The sequence below is a fragment of the Lindgomyces ingoldianus genome (assembly GCF_010093535.1).
Source record: "Lindgomyces ingoldianus strain ATCC 200398 unplaced genomic scaffold BDR25scaffold_9, whole genome shotgun sequence".
In the NCBI taxonomy this organism is placed as follows: domain Eukaryota; kingdom Fungi; phylum Ascomycota; class Dothideomycetes; order Pleosporales; family Lindgomycetaceae; genus Lindgomyces; species Lindgomyces ingoldianus.
In genome coordinates, this window is record NW_022985170.1 from 640,225 (window position 1) to 656,571 (window position 16,347).

The 16,347-nt window shown below is 51.9% G+C and overlaps 5 protein-coding genes across 5 annotated transcripts; 3 read left to right on the plus strand and 2 right to left on the minus strand.

Moving 5' to 3' along the window:
- Window positions 1-368: 368 nt before the first annotated feature.
- Window positions 369-2,033, plus strand: BDR25DRAFT_218478 (acid phosphatase; the record flags this gene model as incomplete). The annotated part of the gene is made up of 2 exons (XM_033684935.1): window positions 369-520; window positions 575-2,033. 2 exons carry the CDS (start codon window positions 369-371, stop codon window positions 2,031-2,033), a joined length of 1,611 nt encoding a protein of 536 aa, XP_033550096.1.
- A 3,246-nt stretch (window positions 2,034-5,279) lies between these two features.
- Window positions 5,280-7,415, minus strand: BDR25DRAFT_130189 (hexokinase-1). Its single transcript, XM_033683829.1, has 3 exons — window positions 6,502-7,415; window positions 6,337-6,451; window positions 5,280-6,282 (listed from the first exon to the last, which is right to left on the minus strand). The coding sequence occupies exons 1-3, from the start codon at window positions 7,179-7,181 to the stop codon at window positions 5,431-5,433; spliced, it is 1,647 nt and encodes a 548-aa protein (XP_033550097.1). The 5' UTR covers window positions 7,182-7,415; the 3' UTR covers window positions 5,280-5,430.
- Window positions 7,416-9,145: 1,730 nt separating this feature from the next.
- Window positions 9,146-11,311, minus strand: BDR25DRAFT_341379 (MFS general substrate transporter). Its single transcript, XM_033693600.1, has 3 exons — window positions 10,509-11,311; window positions 9,816-10,438; window positions 9,146-9,761 (listed from the first exon to the last, which is right to left on the minus strand). The coding sequence occupies exons 1-3, from the start codon at window positions 11,094-11,096 to the stop codon at window positions 9,449-9,451; spliced, it is 1,524 nt and encodes a 507-aa protein (XP_033550098.1). The 5' UTR covers window positions 11,097-11,311; the 3' UTR covers window positions 9,146-9,448.
- Window positions 11,312-12,308: 997 nt separating this feature from the next.
- On the plus strand, window positions 12,309-13,974 carry BDR25DRAFT_302221 (glucosamine-6-phosphate isomerase). The gene is made up of 6 exons (XM_033689751.1): window positions 12,309-12,354; window positions 12,408-12,469; window positions 12,524-12,672; window positions 12,770-13,141; window positions 13,189-13,362; window positions 13,415-13,974. Coding segments are annotated over exons 1-6 (1,041 nt in total). The 5' UTR covers window positions 12,309-12,352; the 3' UTR covers window positions 13,697-13,974.
- Window positions 13,975-14,336: 362 nt separating this feature from the next.
- Window positions 14,337-16,173, plus strand: BDR25DRAFT_282645 (uncharacterized protein). The gene is made up of 2 exons (XM_033687989.1): window positions 14,337-14,732; window positions 14,787-16,173. The coding sequence occupies exons 1-2, from the start codon at window positions 14,416-14,418 to the stop codon at window positions 16,075-16,077; spliced, it is 1,608 nt and encodes a 535-aa protein (XP_033550100.1). The 5' UTR covers window positions 14,337-14,415; the 3' UTR covers window positions 16,078-16,173.
- The last annotated feature ends 174 nt before the right edge of the window (window positions 16,174-16,347 follow it).

Genomic DNA, 16,347 nt, shown 5'->3' on the forward strand with positions numbered 1-16,347 from the left:
GACACGCACAGAGACAGGACAAGCAGTATTGCTTCGTGCGCGAACTGTATTAGCCACTCTCATTTCCGGCCCCAGGTACAACCTTTGAGCCGCTGACTGCGCGGCCGCTGCTGCCGGTGCTGTTCTGTCTGCGATTCTGCGCTCCAGGCCGCCGCTCGCCAAACCCCATCCCAGCCGCTCACCCCAGCGAAGCGCATCCTTCCAGTTCTCCCCCATCTGTGCCAAATATCGCCAGACGGCGCCCGCTCTGCCATCCACCAACCGTCCGCACACGACCTGCTGTCCCTGGCGCTGCTTGCTTCCCATGAGCGCATGCGCTGCTCCGCAACCGATCTGCCTCTCGATCCCGCCCCGGCCATAGACGAGCAATGGAGGGCTTCGATACGATCACCATGTCCTACTTGGCAACCCCAATGTCACTTCAAAACGTAACCGCAGCGGACCAGCAGCTCTCGGTGCCGATGTTGCCGCTGGACTCTCTCGATCAACGCTCTAATTACGACGCGGAGACCTTCGCTGGGTAAGCAGACCTATCGGCCATGGCCCTCTTTCCTCTGCTGACACTATTCCGCAGTAGCGATGATGCCACATTCGGACAGCACGCCATACAACCTCCTCCACCGCTGAAACGCTTCTCGAGTGCCTACGAAGACCCTTTCTCTGATGTCCTGAGTGGATATGAACCTACGATCCATCCCGAGCACAATGGAGCCCCCGAGAGCCCCAGCATTGAGCGCGACAACAAGCTGCTCAGCTTCTCCCTACCCAATGTTCCGTACGCCATCCTCGACTTTGCGATGCGACGGGTGTCGATATCAATGTCGGCACAGCTTCACGGCATGTTTTTCCTTGCCGAGTCGCCCTGGGCGACGGCGGGCGATGTGGCGGCACCGCCAACCGAGTTGACATGCTACCGAAGAAACCTCTTTCAAATAACCGGGACCGTCACCTTGCCGAGAAGCCTTCAGTTCATCATGACCGAACAAGGCGACCAAATCCCCATACTCGCCCAGGAACTCACAATTTCTGCCACCGAGTCGCTAGAAGGAAACCCTGTGAAAATTATATCAGTCCCATGGAAGACGCCTGCAAGCAGCACGGCTGTCGCGGAAGACAAGACGGAGAAAGAGCCTCCGTCATACCCCCTAGATCTGTCCACCGGACAGGATATGGACTCGGAGTATGTGAGTTTTCCCATAAGCTGGAAGAGGCTTCAATTCCGCATAGCAACGGCAAACAATGGGCGAAGGAAGGAGCTACAACAACACTTTGTGGTGCGACTAAAAGTCGTGGTGACTCTAGCAACTGGAGCGAAAATTCCAGTTTGCGAGGTCCACTCCGGTGCGATTATTGTACGGGGACGGAGTCCCAGGAATTTCCAGTCTCGCAAGGATTTGCCCATCAGTGGCGGTGGGAGCACGGCTCGAAAGACTGCGCATATGCCACAACAGCCTACTCGAACATCAACCGGTGATACAAACCATACTAACCACAGCAATATGCAGAGCAACCACAGCGCCACGAGCAAACCAATGGATGTCCTCCAGCTGCCCTTCGATTTCAGTGCGAATGATCTACCGCTCTCTCCGGATTTCCTGGACTGGAAGATGCCTGGTGGCGCCATGACGGCAATCCCGCCTGACCCACCTTCGGCCCAGATGCCTCCGATGACCCCGTATGCACAGTCTACTCCAGAGATCTCGAGGAGCGCACCACCGCAACGATCTTCTATGGCTCCGGTTACACTGTCCTTAACAGACGACGACCCAAAGAAGTCAGAGTCGCCTTCAGAACATGCGAAGAAAAGAGCGACGCCAGCTAGGCCGCCATCATTCTCTCTCAATCTCATCAGCAGCCCTGACGAGAGTGCTGATCTTCTGTATGAATATTTCCCTCTTGGCCTCGATGATTGGATGCCTCCGGTCGATGCTGTTTACCGCCCGCATGTTGTCCACCACACAAACCTTCCACAGGATCCAAAGGCACTTGCCGTAAAGAACAAGTCTAAGCGGTACTTTTCCGACGCTTGGTGAAAATCTTTTTCTAGATACCCTATTTTCCTTTCATGGGCTGCTATAGCACAGCCTCACGGCCGCAAAATGAAGTTGAACCGATTGTAGTTGTCAGATCTGTTGGTCGTTGGTTGTTGCCATGAGGGCGAAAGAGGTGTACAATTTAGCCATACCCGGACAGTGAGGGGTTAGGACCAGGCCAGATCCGTGGTTGTATCGTTACCCGCTAAAGGACGCCGATGTAAGGAGTGGTTGTGTCTTGGTGTGTGGCCCGTTGCGTTTGTCTGAGGATCTAGTCCATGGTCTGAGTTGGAGATGCGACGTCTCTGAGGTATCGATGACAAGATGCAACGCCGTGGCTTGCAATGCACGCCAAAAACAAGCTGCAGTCCGAAATTGCTATCCTTAGGAAAGAAATAATTGACTGGGTTCGCAATTTTTGAGTACCGGTATTAGGCGTGGAAAAATACGCTCGAAAAGCGAGTGAAGGAAACCAGTTTAGAAAGAACGACCGGACGACGGATCTCGAGGCTCGGTAGATAATTGAGGACGCGCACGCACGCAGGTGCCAACGTCAGGCTCCCCTGGATCAAATGTCACCATGTCTTCTACAACGTCAATCTTTGGGACGGGTTTGAGGGTATTTACCGACTAAAGGCGTTCCTAGCAAGGGTAAGGGATAAGGAAATCTTTTTGGGAGCATACATGTCTCAGAAAATGAAATCTGAATGAATTATCGAATATGCATTTGATATCATTATACTCTCCTGGATTCCCAAGAAGAGCAGCAGCATTATATCCCAGTCTTATCTAGTCAGAATCAATCTTCTTATATCTCAAGTTTATATTAGATTTACGTCCCCTGCTTCGCTCCTTCGGTCCCAATATCTCACTCTGTCTGACACGCAACGCACTCCGGAAACCTTGCATTTTTCCTGCTCACTGCGACCTTCCATTCTCCTTTCTTGGTAGGAGAAAAAGGGCGAGGATGTAACGGGGGTTGGAGGATGTGTGGTTCAGTCGATGCCAGCGTCTCTTATTTAATAATAATTATGCACTTTAGCATTTTCTTCTAATGTCACGTTTCTTCAGCTCCCAACACCACGCCTCTACTACTCTAGTCTCGATTAGGGGTCGTGTTGAACTGCAGGAACCACATTTCGCCATTATTAGAAGCTTGAATGGGTGGACCACGGTGACCGGTTGGAAATAGCTGGATTTTGTGGACAAGAGGTGGCCACACGTGTCGGGTTGTGTTGGAGGGTATGGGCTTTGATGGGACGAGGGCGGATGGACCGCCGCGATGCAACGTAACGGTCAAACAGTTCAACTGCAGACTCCACTGAAACTCTCCACCCGAACCGAAAACCTCGTTTGCAAGTACTCGAGACAATCAGTGATAATCACGAAGCCACTATGCAATTATCTGACGCCGATTATCCGGATGGACAACTGGAGGTGCCCGTTGGTTCGTGAATCAATATCACATGGTTGATGTTTCCATATTCGATCAAATTCTCCCACCACCACAACAACTCCCTCGTGGATAGAAGCTAGACTTGCGAGCGACGGTTTTGCACGCTCGGTAGCGCAGCGGTTTTCCTTTTGGTGGCGATGAGGTAGTGTATCACTGCATGCTGCATCGCGAGACACTGCAGATACACACTCACACACATACACACACACAGGAATTAGGGACCAAGGATTATGTTGTTATATGCCTGCCCTGAACGAGAATATTGTCCGGTTGCTCGACCTTCAACGTTAACGTTTTATCTTTCACTGCATCCGCTTTACCTTGCATTATAGTCCGCTTGGAAAAGGCTGGCTGGCTGGGAGATGAGAACGAGAATGCACTCACGTCTTACTGGATTTCTTTCTTTCTATTTGCTACGAGCACTCTTCCTCCAATGCACGCCCGAAAGCCACATCCTCCACTCACGCGTCCAACTTGGTGTCCTCAACTACACCATACACACACCATCCCCCTCCCACGTATCATTGCCCCTCATGCCACCAGCTGCTAACTCATGAATCAAGCTTGTTGAGCAAGACTCGAAGCCGCAATCCACCGAAGCCTGCTCTCGTGTTTATCATACTACGTTCACTCTTCCCAAAACGACCCTGTATGCAACAATGCTGTACCTCCGACGACTGACCCGCTACTACCCATCTCCGGAGATCTTATCCCCCACAACGCCCGCCAGCCATGCCACTCTCTCTGAGTTCTGGTCACGCCAATAGCTCGTGCTTGCCCCCCTGTATGCAACAGCAACAATGCCATTGTGTCTAGAACTCTAACTGAATGCCTCTTTCTCTGTGTCAGTCCTCGTCTCCGTTTCCGTCTTACGTCGTCCCCGCAACCGACGCCATCCATCTTCACCGGTCCATCTCCAACTGCCCGCTGACAATACTCACCAAACTATCACCAACTCTGGTCTGACCTCCGCTATCCGTTACTCTTACCTCACGTGAGAGACCTCAGATGATCCCCATGGTCGCCGTACCTATTTCTACCGTAGCATTTCTGTGTGGACCTATTCTGAGTCTTAAGCCCTCGTTCGTACAGCTAGACTTGTGGAGCTGACCTGCACGCATCTCTATGCAATGCCACCTACCTGTCACTGGTGCTCTAGACTCTGCTACCCTCGGTGCTAAATTCGGCCCTTGGTCCTTACCCGGAAGAAGATTCCGCTCTGCTTTCGCTTCGCTTCGCCGCATGTACGATATACATGAAAGGCTTATGAGCCACTACACTGGTGACCTCTAGGTCTTGTGATGCGAAGATTCTACAGTGTGTCCACCTAGGTGCCTCCGGGAGAGTATCATGGAACTAAAACACCACTCACAGAAAGCAGACTCCAAACATCCCTTCGGGGGTGGAAGTTGAAAAACTTCGCCACGAATTGATTTTGATTAAATTATCGAGCCAAGTCAAAAAATGCTGAAACCCCATTTTCAGTCCAATCCACCCCGACGTCCTTCAATGAAGAAAGAAAGTGGGAGGTACACCAAAAACGCCGCCAGGGAAGTAGATATGTGATTCTTCCCATATAAATGCTTTGATCGTTTCTTTCTTGAAAATGAAAATATTCCTTCTTCCGTGTTTGATCCATGAGAGAGAAACGCCTCGTGAATACAGACAGAGATAGATAAAATGATGTCCTTCGTCTTTATCCGACCAGTCAGACCAAACTCCAGGAATGGAGATGAGATGATGATGAGATGGGCACCGGACGCCGAGAAATTCTATAATTGACACAGACAGAGAGATGAAACAACATATATGCAATAAAAACACCCACCCTTGGTTCAACCAGCACATCAACGTGACTCAAAGGGGTATAAAACAGCACAGTGCAACGAACTTTATCACTAACATTTCGATCCGGCTGATATTTCATGCTCACACTCATGCTCAAGCCTCAAGTGTTGAGACAGCAACCGCAGCCCCAAAGATCGCCGATTCTACTGCGACCTCGAGAGCGATTGACTTGGGCTCAGCCCCGCTCAACGTCGTCAACTCGTCTAGGTGGCTCTGACACAGTTCTCTGAAGAGCGGGTATTTCTCGATTACGGAGCCATTGCAGCCTATTGCCAGCCTTCCGGCAGACGCGGGCGTCAAGCCCTCGGACTTTATCCGTAGAGACCAAAGTGCGTGGATACCAGCCGCAAGATAGGCTGCCGCACGGTGAGAAACCAGTTGCGAGACCTGGCGGATGAATGAGATGTCGTTGTAGCTCGGCGGTTTCGAACATGGATGTCTAGACTGGAATATCGCAATCGCTTGGGTGAGGTTCTTAGATTCATCCATCTCCATGGCGGCGATAGTTCCAGTCTCAAAGGAATACGACTCGTCAAGTTTCTGTGGTAGCTCGCCGCTGAAAAGCCCTGCCGTTTTCACGGCCTCGACGAGGATTAGTCGCACGATTTCTCCGAGATACCGCCCGCTGATGAGGTGCTCGAAGGGCTGGAAATCAGGTCTGACGTGCGTTTCGTTGAGGTAGTCGTCCCATTTTGTTGTCGGGAATACGTTCTTGCCGAACATGCTCAGTTCCGTGTTCACGAGGACATGGGACGCTTCATTAAGCCATTTCTGTGGGTACCCGTGGAATTTCGAAGCTGCAAGGGCATTGGTAGGAAGATGTACGGCAATGTTGAAACCGGTTCCTAGAATAACGGCGAAGCGGGTCGAGGGGTCTTCGTAAGCACGAGATAGTAAGGTAGCGGATGAATCGTTGATAATGGAGTCCATATGTACTGGAAGATTCTAGATGTTAAAGTAAGTGTTGTGGTCAAGATGATCTTTGTTGATCGTGCTTACTCGTTTCCTGCATGGGGCCATGATCAGCTCGCTGAGATCCTGGCCCATGAGGCCTTCTGTTGCACGAAATCCCTTCCCCATATCAAGAAGATTTCCACTTCGAATTGAGGTTTGTCTGAAGATGAGATTAGTTGTTGTTGGCTGTCTGGCGTTGGTATAACGTACTCAACTGGGAAGGACCAAGCGAGGCCCATGGGGAACGATTTGGTGCCATTGATTTTCTTCACCTGCGGATCCATAACAGCAGACTCAATCTTTTCGGCCATCCAATCGAAGAAAGCATGGCCCCTCAATGACCGAACCGAATTGTCAATCTTGTAGCTCTTCATTGTTACGATGCGCATGCTCTTAGACCCCGGTTGTTGCTTCCCGCTCAATTCCACCACAGCAACACGGAACGTGGAACCGCCGACATCCAACGCCAGGTAGGTGCCTTGCTCAAGTCCGGTGGGGAGTTTGTGGTTGTAGGAAGGCAACATGCAGATGTTGCTCTCCTGTAGCTTTGGGGCGAACTGGTCCTGTAGCTTCCCGGACATTGCAAGGAGCTTTGCGGGCTCGAGCGGAGCCTCAAACAAGCGTTGAACCTCACCCAGAAGGTCGTCCATGGTTCGGTCGTAGGTTCGCACTGTACCCGCAGCATCTCCTCGCACCCGTTTTCGAGACGGTAGCGGGAACACGGACTGGATAAGCGAGGGTAGCATGACGATGCGCTCGAGAGCCGCCAGTAGGCTCTGCCAGAAGTCGAACATGGGTTTTATAAGTCGGCAGCGATAGTGGTCCACGACGGTGACGGAGGGAATTGATGTGTTGTCGCGGGCGCAGTCAGACTCCGGCGAGAGCGTCATGCGGCGGCCTTTTGAAGACGTTTCAGCAGCAGGGAGGCCTGGGAAAGGGAGGGCCAACGGGCAGTCTCGGGCTGGGGGCAGCAGATGATGTTTTTATTGATGGTGACAGCGGGGCTAAGATGCTTGCGCGGAGCTGTCGTTTGCAATCCAGTATATCAGACACGCCGTAACTAGAAGCCAGCAAGATCTCCGGCAGCTAGTGGATCGCAATGCACAAAAATTTCAGGCGGGCCGGTGGCATTTGACGACCGATGTCGCAAACGGCCCTTAAGCATGGTTGTACGGCTGGTAAGAATATAGGAGAAGGTTGTATCCGCTAATTCGAGCGTACCTAGGAAATCCTCCGGCAGGTGGTGCGCAATGCCCACCGCTGAGGCACGGCAGACAGACAGACAGGCAACGTAAGGGTGGCTGCGGGGGTCTGGTGGGAGAGAGGGATAGGGCGGCAGTGTGAAGCAGGGTAGAGGGTTCAAGGGAGCAATACTGGCCAGCAGTGGGCTGGCCAGCAGCAAGCCAGGCACGGCGCGGTGCTGGAACTACTGTTGGCCGTGCTAGGTACGCAGGGCGCGCGGTGATGATGGCAAAGTTGCTGGTGGGGTTCTTGGGGGTGTTTCGTGATGGCTATGCTACCGTTACCTTCGTTTCACCCGCTAGGCCGCTTCGAGACTCAGACGCTAGCCCAAACTAGCGCGATAGCAGTGAGCATCAGCTTGCATCGCCGGAATCCATGATTCAACCAGATTGACGTGTGAATGAGCTGGCGAATGACGGTGGCCAGCGATCGCCTCAACGCAGATTACCAGCTGCAACCGCAATCATAGCCGTCGCATTGTTGATATTGGAGCGCGGAGGTGCTTCATGCAGGATGCGGCATTCATGCTTAGGCCCGGGATGGCTCCAGGGCTGGCTGGAGGCGGAACGGGATCTACTCGTGGAGCATCAGCCCTTTGATGCACGTGCCATCTCCGCCAGCCCTTGGGAGTGCCAAGCATTGAGATCTACGATAGAGGGTGATGCCAATCTGGGCTTAATTCGCCGTTTACACTCCACTCACTACCTCGCCCCCGTCCTGAGTCGTCTGGAGCAGTCTCAACGCAACAGGATAACCATAATCTTGCAGAGGTCTTTTGGGCGCCTCGCCCATACCACGCCTTCTGCCTTCGTCCGGACACCCTGCATGCGGAGGAAGAAACGAAACACGGCTCGGACAATCCTGAGTGCTGACAACACCTCACGCACCCCGCGTGTACAACTTCAGTGTAACCGGCCAAGCTATCCATGCTCCTCCGTAGCGCGGACGAGATGCTTGATCTGTAGCGATTAGATCTGGCATGTCTCGGAAGCTAGTGTGGCTAGCATGCGCTGAAACATTGGAACTCGTGAGGAATTCAGTTTTTGGTGACGACGAGAACGAGCTGTCACCACGCTCTGCTAGTGGTCTGCCCAGGGAGCAGTTGCTCGCCCAGGCCGAGGTCTGCCGCTGCATGTTGCAGTTGCGCTGTGCAAATACGGGGCCGTTTCACTCGTCAGAGAATCATACCACACCAAAAACAAAGTCTGGACACCTTACTCGATCTGCCAGGCAATCAGGAATGTGAATCTATAATCAGGGCGGGAGCTTAGTAGCAGTTGCATTACTAACGTCTATTATCGTTCTCGACATTTAATAGCCGTCAGTTGATAGATACATGTTCCAGATTTAGAAGTCCGTCATTTCTAGCCTCAATCTAGAGCCTCTACATATAGACATTGCTCATGGTGTCGAGACGGCATGTCTTGAATGGCTCCCGGGGCTTGAAACCGCTGCTGTCAGTGTGGCACCTTCCGCCGTGCGACGTTCGAGATCATGGAATGCTGATGCAAATGGAGAATGTTGGCCCGTGTGGGTATCATCCCGCAAAGTGATTGGTAGTTTGTGTCAAACATCCAGGATGAACTGAGTATTTAAGCATTGTGGATGTGTGGTACGAATGCCGCAATACGCAAGGAACACCAGACCCCGGGCACTCCGGATCCATGTGCTTACGCTGGAAATTAAGAATGGGAACATGAACATGTCGGAGGCCGTTACTGTCTGGCGGACTCCATGAACTGCTGAATAGAAATTTACAGGAATAGTTCAGCCAAAAGATCGGCCGATAAGTATTAGAAACAACATGTACCGCTAAGCAGACAATCCAACAATCCACAAATCCACAGCATTCATTCAAACTCCTCCACTATGTCAAGGAAATTGTTGTCACGTGATACAGCCGCCGCTAACTCAGCTAGACCTTCTCGTTGAGGTGGCCGCCCGCAGCTTGGACGAGTACCTTGGGGGCGACCTCCTCGACCGTCTCGTCAGTGAAGGCAATATCCTTCTCCAAAGATACTGTGTCTTCAACCTTCCAGAGAATGACCGGAAGAGCAATGACGAGACTTCCGGCAAGCAGGGCCCAATTGGACGCAAACATGTTCATGTACGGGATGCCGATGTCGTCCAATCGCCAAGTAATCGCACCACCAGCGGACTGAATTCCCTTGTAAAACCCGGCGAAGTTGGCAAGTTTCCTTCCATTGTTGGTCAAAGAGCCCATGAACCTGTAGCCAGTTAGGAACCACTCGTAAAAGCTTGAACCGGACAGTCAGACGTACCAGTAGACGCAAGTTTGCCAAGCAGCATCCGAGAAACCATAGAACATATAGAGAACGAAGGGGCCACCAAAGCCCGGGTCAGACCAGTCTTTCTTTGGTCGAGTCTTGTCCAGCGCCATTGTACGGTTGTAGGTCGTCTGGAACTTGTAACCGCCACCCCAGATCACCATGATAAAGCAGAAGAGCGCAACCCATGCAGCCTTGGCACGAGTTGTTCGGCGGAAACCCTTAGAGTCAAGAGCAAATCCGAATACGTAAGCGCCAACAATCTGCATGATATAGTAAATTACGCCGTTCAGGGCTCGAGTGCGAACATTGAAGTAGCCAGCGTTGACCTCAGAGAAGTGGTAGGTATAGAACCAATTAGAGGCGAAGAACATTGGGAAAAGAGCAATAATGTAGGGGTCTGTTTGGATCGTCTCCCAGAGGCCCCAGATCTCGGATTTCCAAGATGGGTGCTTCATGACAATGATTTTAGAACCATCGTGTCGGATAACGTTCTTAGCGTCCACTAGGCACCACGAGAGCCCAGCTCCAATGAGCGTCAGAATCAGGAAGCCGATATAGGTGCCGTCATTGACAGTCCCGTCAGTAGTCGTATGAATGTTTTGTCCAAGGGGAATCTGAAGCTTACGGTTAGGAGATGTTCGCCGAAATAGAATGTTGGTTGTATAAGAATTGCGCGTGGCTTACCAGGCTGCCAATAACAGCGCCCAAATTGAAGATCATCCAGAACCACGAGATGTAGCGACCCTTTGAGGCCTCTGGGGGGTAGGACATCATAATAGCACCCTGGGCACACCACAAGATACCAGCGCACACGCCGAGAAGAGCACCGGCAAAAATAGAAAATCCCAAGTTCTTGGTATGGTTGTAGCTGAGATATGAGGCCACATAAATAGAGTAACCGCAGCCACCAAACGAAAGGGCTGTCCGGATTCCAAGCTTGTTTGTGAAGGTACCAGCGAAGAATCCAACCACGGCGAAAGTTGAATAAAGCGCGGTGTTGGCCTTGTTATTTGCGCTATGATCCATCTGGCCTCCACCACCCATGCCATTGAGGGCATTGAACATACCCGGGCACAAGAAGCAGACGAACGCAACAATTACCAGCTGCACTGGTGGCGAGGCATACCAAGGCAAGGTGAAACCCAAAATCCTAATGTGCTTGTACTTCCAGGAATTGGGAAGCTCGAAGGTGTCCGTCGGGTGATCCTGGAGCGAGTGGTCGGGAGTGTGGACCTCATGGGAGGGCTCACCCTTCTCTACGGGAGCGGCCATGGCGCAGAGGGTGAATTGAAGATGGTGGTCCTCAAAAAGTCGATCCTTACAGATGTGGTCGTCAGGCAGGACCACTGCAATGGATGGGGTGGGGAAGGCTGAGGATCGGGACGGAGCCTCGCAGTAATATAAATGATTTTAGACCGCCGCAGGCTGGCTCTTGCACTAACAGGAGAAATGAGCAGCGAAGCGCAGGGTCAGGCGGCCATTTTAAGCATCTGTCGGCCAGGGTCCAGCATTTACAGGTCTCTTCTTGGAGCTATCCTAGTCGGGCGATAACGCGGACTTGGATTGTACGTGCAGCACGCGACGCCCCGGGGTCTGGGTGATATGAGCCTTCAAGCCTCGAAATTGTTGCTCTCGAGTCCCGTTAGGGTCAGGTTTCGACGCCGCCAACAGCGGGTAGCCGGTCACAACACACGAGAAGCACCCGGCCTGCAGCAGCAGAGGACACCTTCGACTGGGAGGCCTGGCAGATGCAGCTTTTCCGGAGGCGTTTGCACTGGTTGGGTGGAGTGCTCGAGGCTGACGGCGGGGAAAACAGAGGCCTGAGCTGGGTACGTCGTGCCGGGAACTCGATCCTCCAGCCAACGAGCACCCGCAGACGTCTGCAAATCACGGAGGTGGAGATAAGCTCCAGGGACGCCGCATCCAGCCACGCCTGCAACGGTGTCGCTCGCCACCAAGCCGTGGATCTGGATGTAACCCCATCCATATCCTGAGCTCATGCAGACCTCATGCCTTGCTGTCGAACTGGTGGAGGGCATCGTGACTCCTCGAGCTCGTTTTTGCCCTCATGGGCAAATGTCTCCGAGCCAGCCTCCAAGCTAATTGCCGTCTCTCCAGCGCTTGCTTGTGATAACTCATGTCGCCGTAGCATAGCAGCGAGCCGTGGTGTGGCGGCCGCTCAGCATCGAAAGATAGCCGCGTTGTACGACCACGTTCACCTCACCGTCCATTGCAGTACATCGTGAGACCGATCGTGGAACCCCACCCTCTGCCGCGAGCAGCCGTATGGCGAGTTGGGAGTTGAGGTTGGAGTGCGGCCATTGCTTTGGGAAGGCGGCGCCGCTCCTATCCCGACAAGAGAGGACTCTGAATGGGCATGCGCTCACAACTCACACCCGTGAACCAGTAGAGGTGACGTGAAGGGTTTTGCGCTCACAAATATATTTCCACTCCCGCCTGGAACCCCGTCCTCATCCAATCCATCTGCTCACGAACAGTCCGGAACCACAGTAGACGATAACTTCGCCATGTAGGCATGCACATGTCCGTCGACAGCCAACACAGCGCGCTTACCTCGTGCAGGAGACTAATCATCAGAGACGATCCGCAGAGTGCTTCCAAGTACATCGCGGACTACATTATTGGTGTGTACGCACGTGTGCTACACGACCCAACATCAGCTAATAGTGAGACTGAAGAGCGCATCAACACATTCAACCCAACACCAGAGAAGCCCTTCGTTCTCGGCCTGCCCACTGGAAGCAGTCCTGTACTCGTATATCAGAATCTGGTCCAGCGGTACAAAGCCGGCGAAATATCCTTTCGCAATGTAGTTACCTTTAATATGGTACGATATGTTCAGCTGCAAGAATTATTCTCACCTTGTTTGGCGAGGTTCCACGGCAAAGAGGGTTGTGAGCGGATTGGCTAACAGCCAGTCACAGGACGAATACGTCGGCATCCCGCGCGAACACCCGGAGAGCTACCACAGTTTCATGTACAAGCACTTTTTTTCTCATGTCGACGTCGACCCTGCCAATATCAATATCCTGAACGGAAACGCCCCAGACCTTGAGGCTGAGTGTTACGAGTACGAGGAAAAGATCAAGAAAGCCGGCGGAATTGAGCTGTTTCTGGGCGGGATAGGACCCGACGGACACCTTGCCTTTAACGAGCCGGGATCCAGTCTCAAATCGCGGACCCGCGTCAAAACCCTTGCCTACGACACCATTATCGCTAACTCCAGGTTCTTTGGCAATGATCTGGACCAAGTGCCGAGGATGGCCTTGACGGTGGGCGTGCAAACGGTCTTAGACGTCAGTGGTTTCCCTTTCAGATCCAATTTCATGGCTAATAGGCTTAGGCCCGAGAAGTCGTCATCATCATCACTGGCGCCCATAAAGCCCTTGCACTTCAAAAGTGTATTGAGGGTGGTCTGAACCATATGTGGACCCTATCTAGCCTTCAATTGCACCCGCATCCTATGATCGTCGTCGACGAAGATGCTACCCTCGAACTGCAGGTCAAGACTGTCAAGGTGCGTCTGTTTGAGTCCCAAACTTGAACGACTGTGGCTAATTATCCTTTAGTACTTCAAGAGCATTGAGAGGGTGGCCAATGAGTTAGGATTCCGTCAAATGTTGCCTCAAAAACGCGACTCCCTCGTCGATGACCATCTCCTCTTTGCTCCGGTTCCTCAAGATAATGGCGTCAAACTAGACGTTCCGCAGCTCGACATATCGCGCTCCGCCAGCCCAGTATTGGAACCCATGAGCGCTCGTATTTCCGATGACCCGGCCAGGATGCTGAAAGCCATGGATTCAAACGAGGATCCGCAATTGCTCCCGATGCACACTCGTGTCTCCAACTAAGGATTTTGGGTACCGATGGATTGATCACGTTTCACCTGATAGACGGACATTCGTTTCAAGCGATTGGCCTTCGCTTCATATTGGATATGGTCAAATAACGGTGGAACCCTTTGATAGGGCCCAAATTGTCGGTAATGGACGATTGCTTGCTTTAGTAGCACTGATAATTGTTAGCATAGAAATGGTTGAGATCGTAATGGGCTCGGGTGTTTTTGATGACATGATGGGATGCATTTGCGATGACTAGAGGCATGAACATGAGATACCCGTGTGTGTATGTATTATACGTGTATACATTCTGTATTTTTACGAATTGTAGATGTATGTATATGTGTATGTATTTCTCTGCGTATGTATTTCTCTGCGTATGTATTTCTCTGCGTTTGTTGGAATTACTGAATATAGTAGAAATGGGCTTTTATGAATCGTTTTCTGGGGCAATTTGAGACATCAATGGCACTTTTCGACAGCAGACACGCCAAAGCACGCCACTATCTGAAAATCATCATGGGAATGGACTCGACAAGACGTTCAAAGTGGACATATACCGCTTGACTAAGCAAAAGGCGCCTCACACGTGCATTGTCGAACAACGTGCATGGGCCGAGGTTCAATTTCACGTCAAGCATCAGCCAGCCTCGTCTTATTGTGGTGTTCACATCCTCGCTGCGCAAGAATGGCCCACGGAATTAGCACTCACACAAAGTACTTCTGTCAAAATGTCGTCCTCTAGTAGTTCCTCCCAGCTACCGTCCTCTGGGGGCAAACCAATCGATCCTATCTTACGCAACGCGTTGCGCTACACGATAAGCCCGCGAGAGTACCAGCTCCTCCACCAATACCTCCTCTCTCGCGCCCCCGCGGTGCGCAAGCGGGCGCCTCCTCCTCGAAGATATAATGCTATCACGAAAGGATCCGATGATTATAATGCTGCTGCGATCCGAGCATCTCTCAGACTAGCTGTCGCGACCTTATCTGGTCTTAAGGCTTGGGAATTGATTACAACAAGGGTTCTAGCGCGAGGAGCGGACAAGAGGTAGTCGTTAACATCTGCCTTGCGTGCATCACTATGCTTATTAAATTCATACAGACCAACACGCCGAACAGCCGTCTGGAAGTCCCCCAATATTCGTCTGTCGTGCTCTCTCTCCCTCATCCTCCTCTTCCACCGCCTCCTTCGTCGGTTCTTCATCCGCCTTCGTGAGAGCCTCCTTACTAATGAAGCGAGATCTTTCCGGCGGCGCAACCCCCGAATTTCTAGGTCTCTGACGTCTAGCATAGCCCCTGCAATTGGCTCCAGTTTGGCTGGCTTCTTCCTTGCCGTGTACCCAGGCGATCAGCTGCGGATCACGATTGCTATCTATGTCTTCACGAGAGCGCTCGAGTTTTGCTACAATTATTTGGAAGAGCTAGGATACTTCCGGAACAGGCCATACTGGTTCGGATCTTGGCTGTTGATGCCAGTTGCTTGCGGGCAACTACTCCATGCGTTTGTGTTTGACAGGGATTGCTTCCCGGAAGCATATGGGAGGTTCATTCTAGGCAACTCCCCTGAATATGTCCAAAAGAGGCCGGCGAACTATCCAAAGAGCCTCTCATACCCTGGCACTTTTGACATTGTCGACAGCCTGGCTGAGATCTCCAAATTGCGATGGCCGCCATTCACATCTCCGATCATGTTTCCCGCAACTGAAACTCTTCCTAAGAGCCTCAGGAGGATAAGTCCAATCACGTCTTCCGCCCATCCCGCGATCAAATCGTTGTCCTGTGCGCTACTGCACCCGAACGACCCTTCGTGCATGAGGACCTATGTTTCCTATTGGATCCAGGCGTTCCCTAAGGTTGCCCGATTCTTCACCCTTGTATTTACTGTGGTAAGTGTTACGCGGTATAAAGCATTCCTCGACTCCCCTATCTCAGCCATCAACAAGCTAGCGAAGAGCATCCTTCGCATGAGTGTGTTCATCTCAGGAGCCATCGGGACTAGCTGGGGATCAATCTGCCTGTTCCAATACATATTCCCACGAACATTCCTTTCTACCCAGCGATGGTTCCTAGGCGGCTTCTTGGGCGGTATGTGGGCCTTTCTAGAGCGCAAGAGCGGACGCAGCAACTTCATGTACTCGGCCCGACTATCAATTGATTCGCTCTGGAAAGTCGGCATTAAGAGGGGGTGGTGGTGTGGGATTAAAAACGGCGATGTTCTGCTGTTTGTACTCAGTTTGGCAGCCGTTAATGTGCTCTACGAGATATCTCCGAAATCTGTCAACAGCGGCGTAGCCCGCAAGTGTTTAGGAGTCCTGCGAGGTGAAGGTTGGATAGATAGAGCAGTACTTGCTCGCGATAGGGAAGGAAAGCAAGTGCAAAAGTCCGAGGAATGAAAGGAATAGATTCTGTATTGACGCGTGTACGGCCTCGGTTGTAATGAGTAATGATGGGAATGTTAGTGTATTGGGAGGCATACCGCTTGTTTTGATAGCTAGGTTTGATATGGTATCCGTATGCCTTCAGTTCCGAATTCGAGTCCCCATGGTAAACATAGTGTGTCATATGTGTTCGAGTTTGCGAGGCTGATGATCATTTCGGAACTGCAAGAGGTTATAAAAGAGTTTCGATGGCCTTTCCAGCTTATCGGGCGTACAAAGGGAATG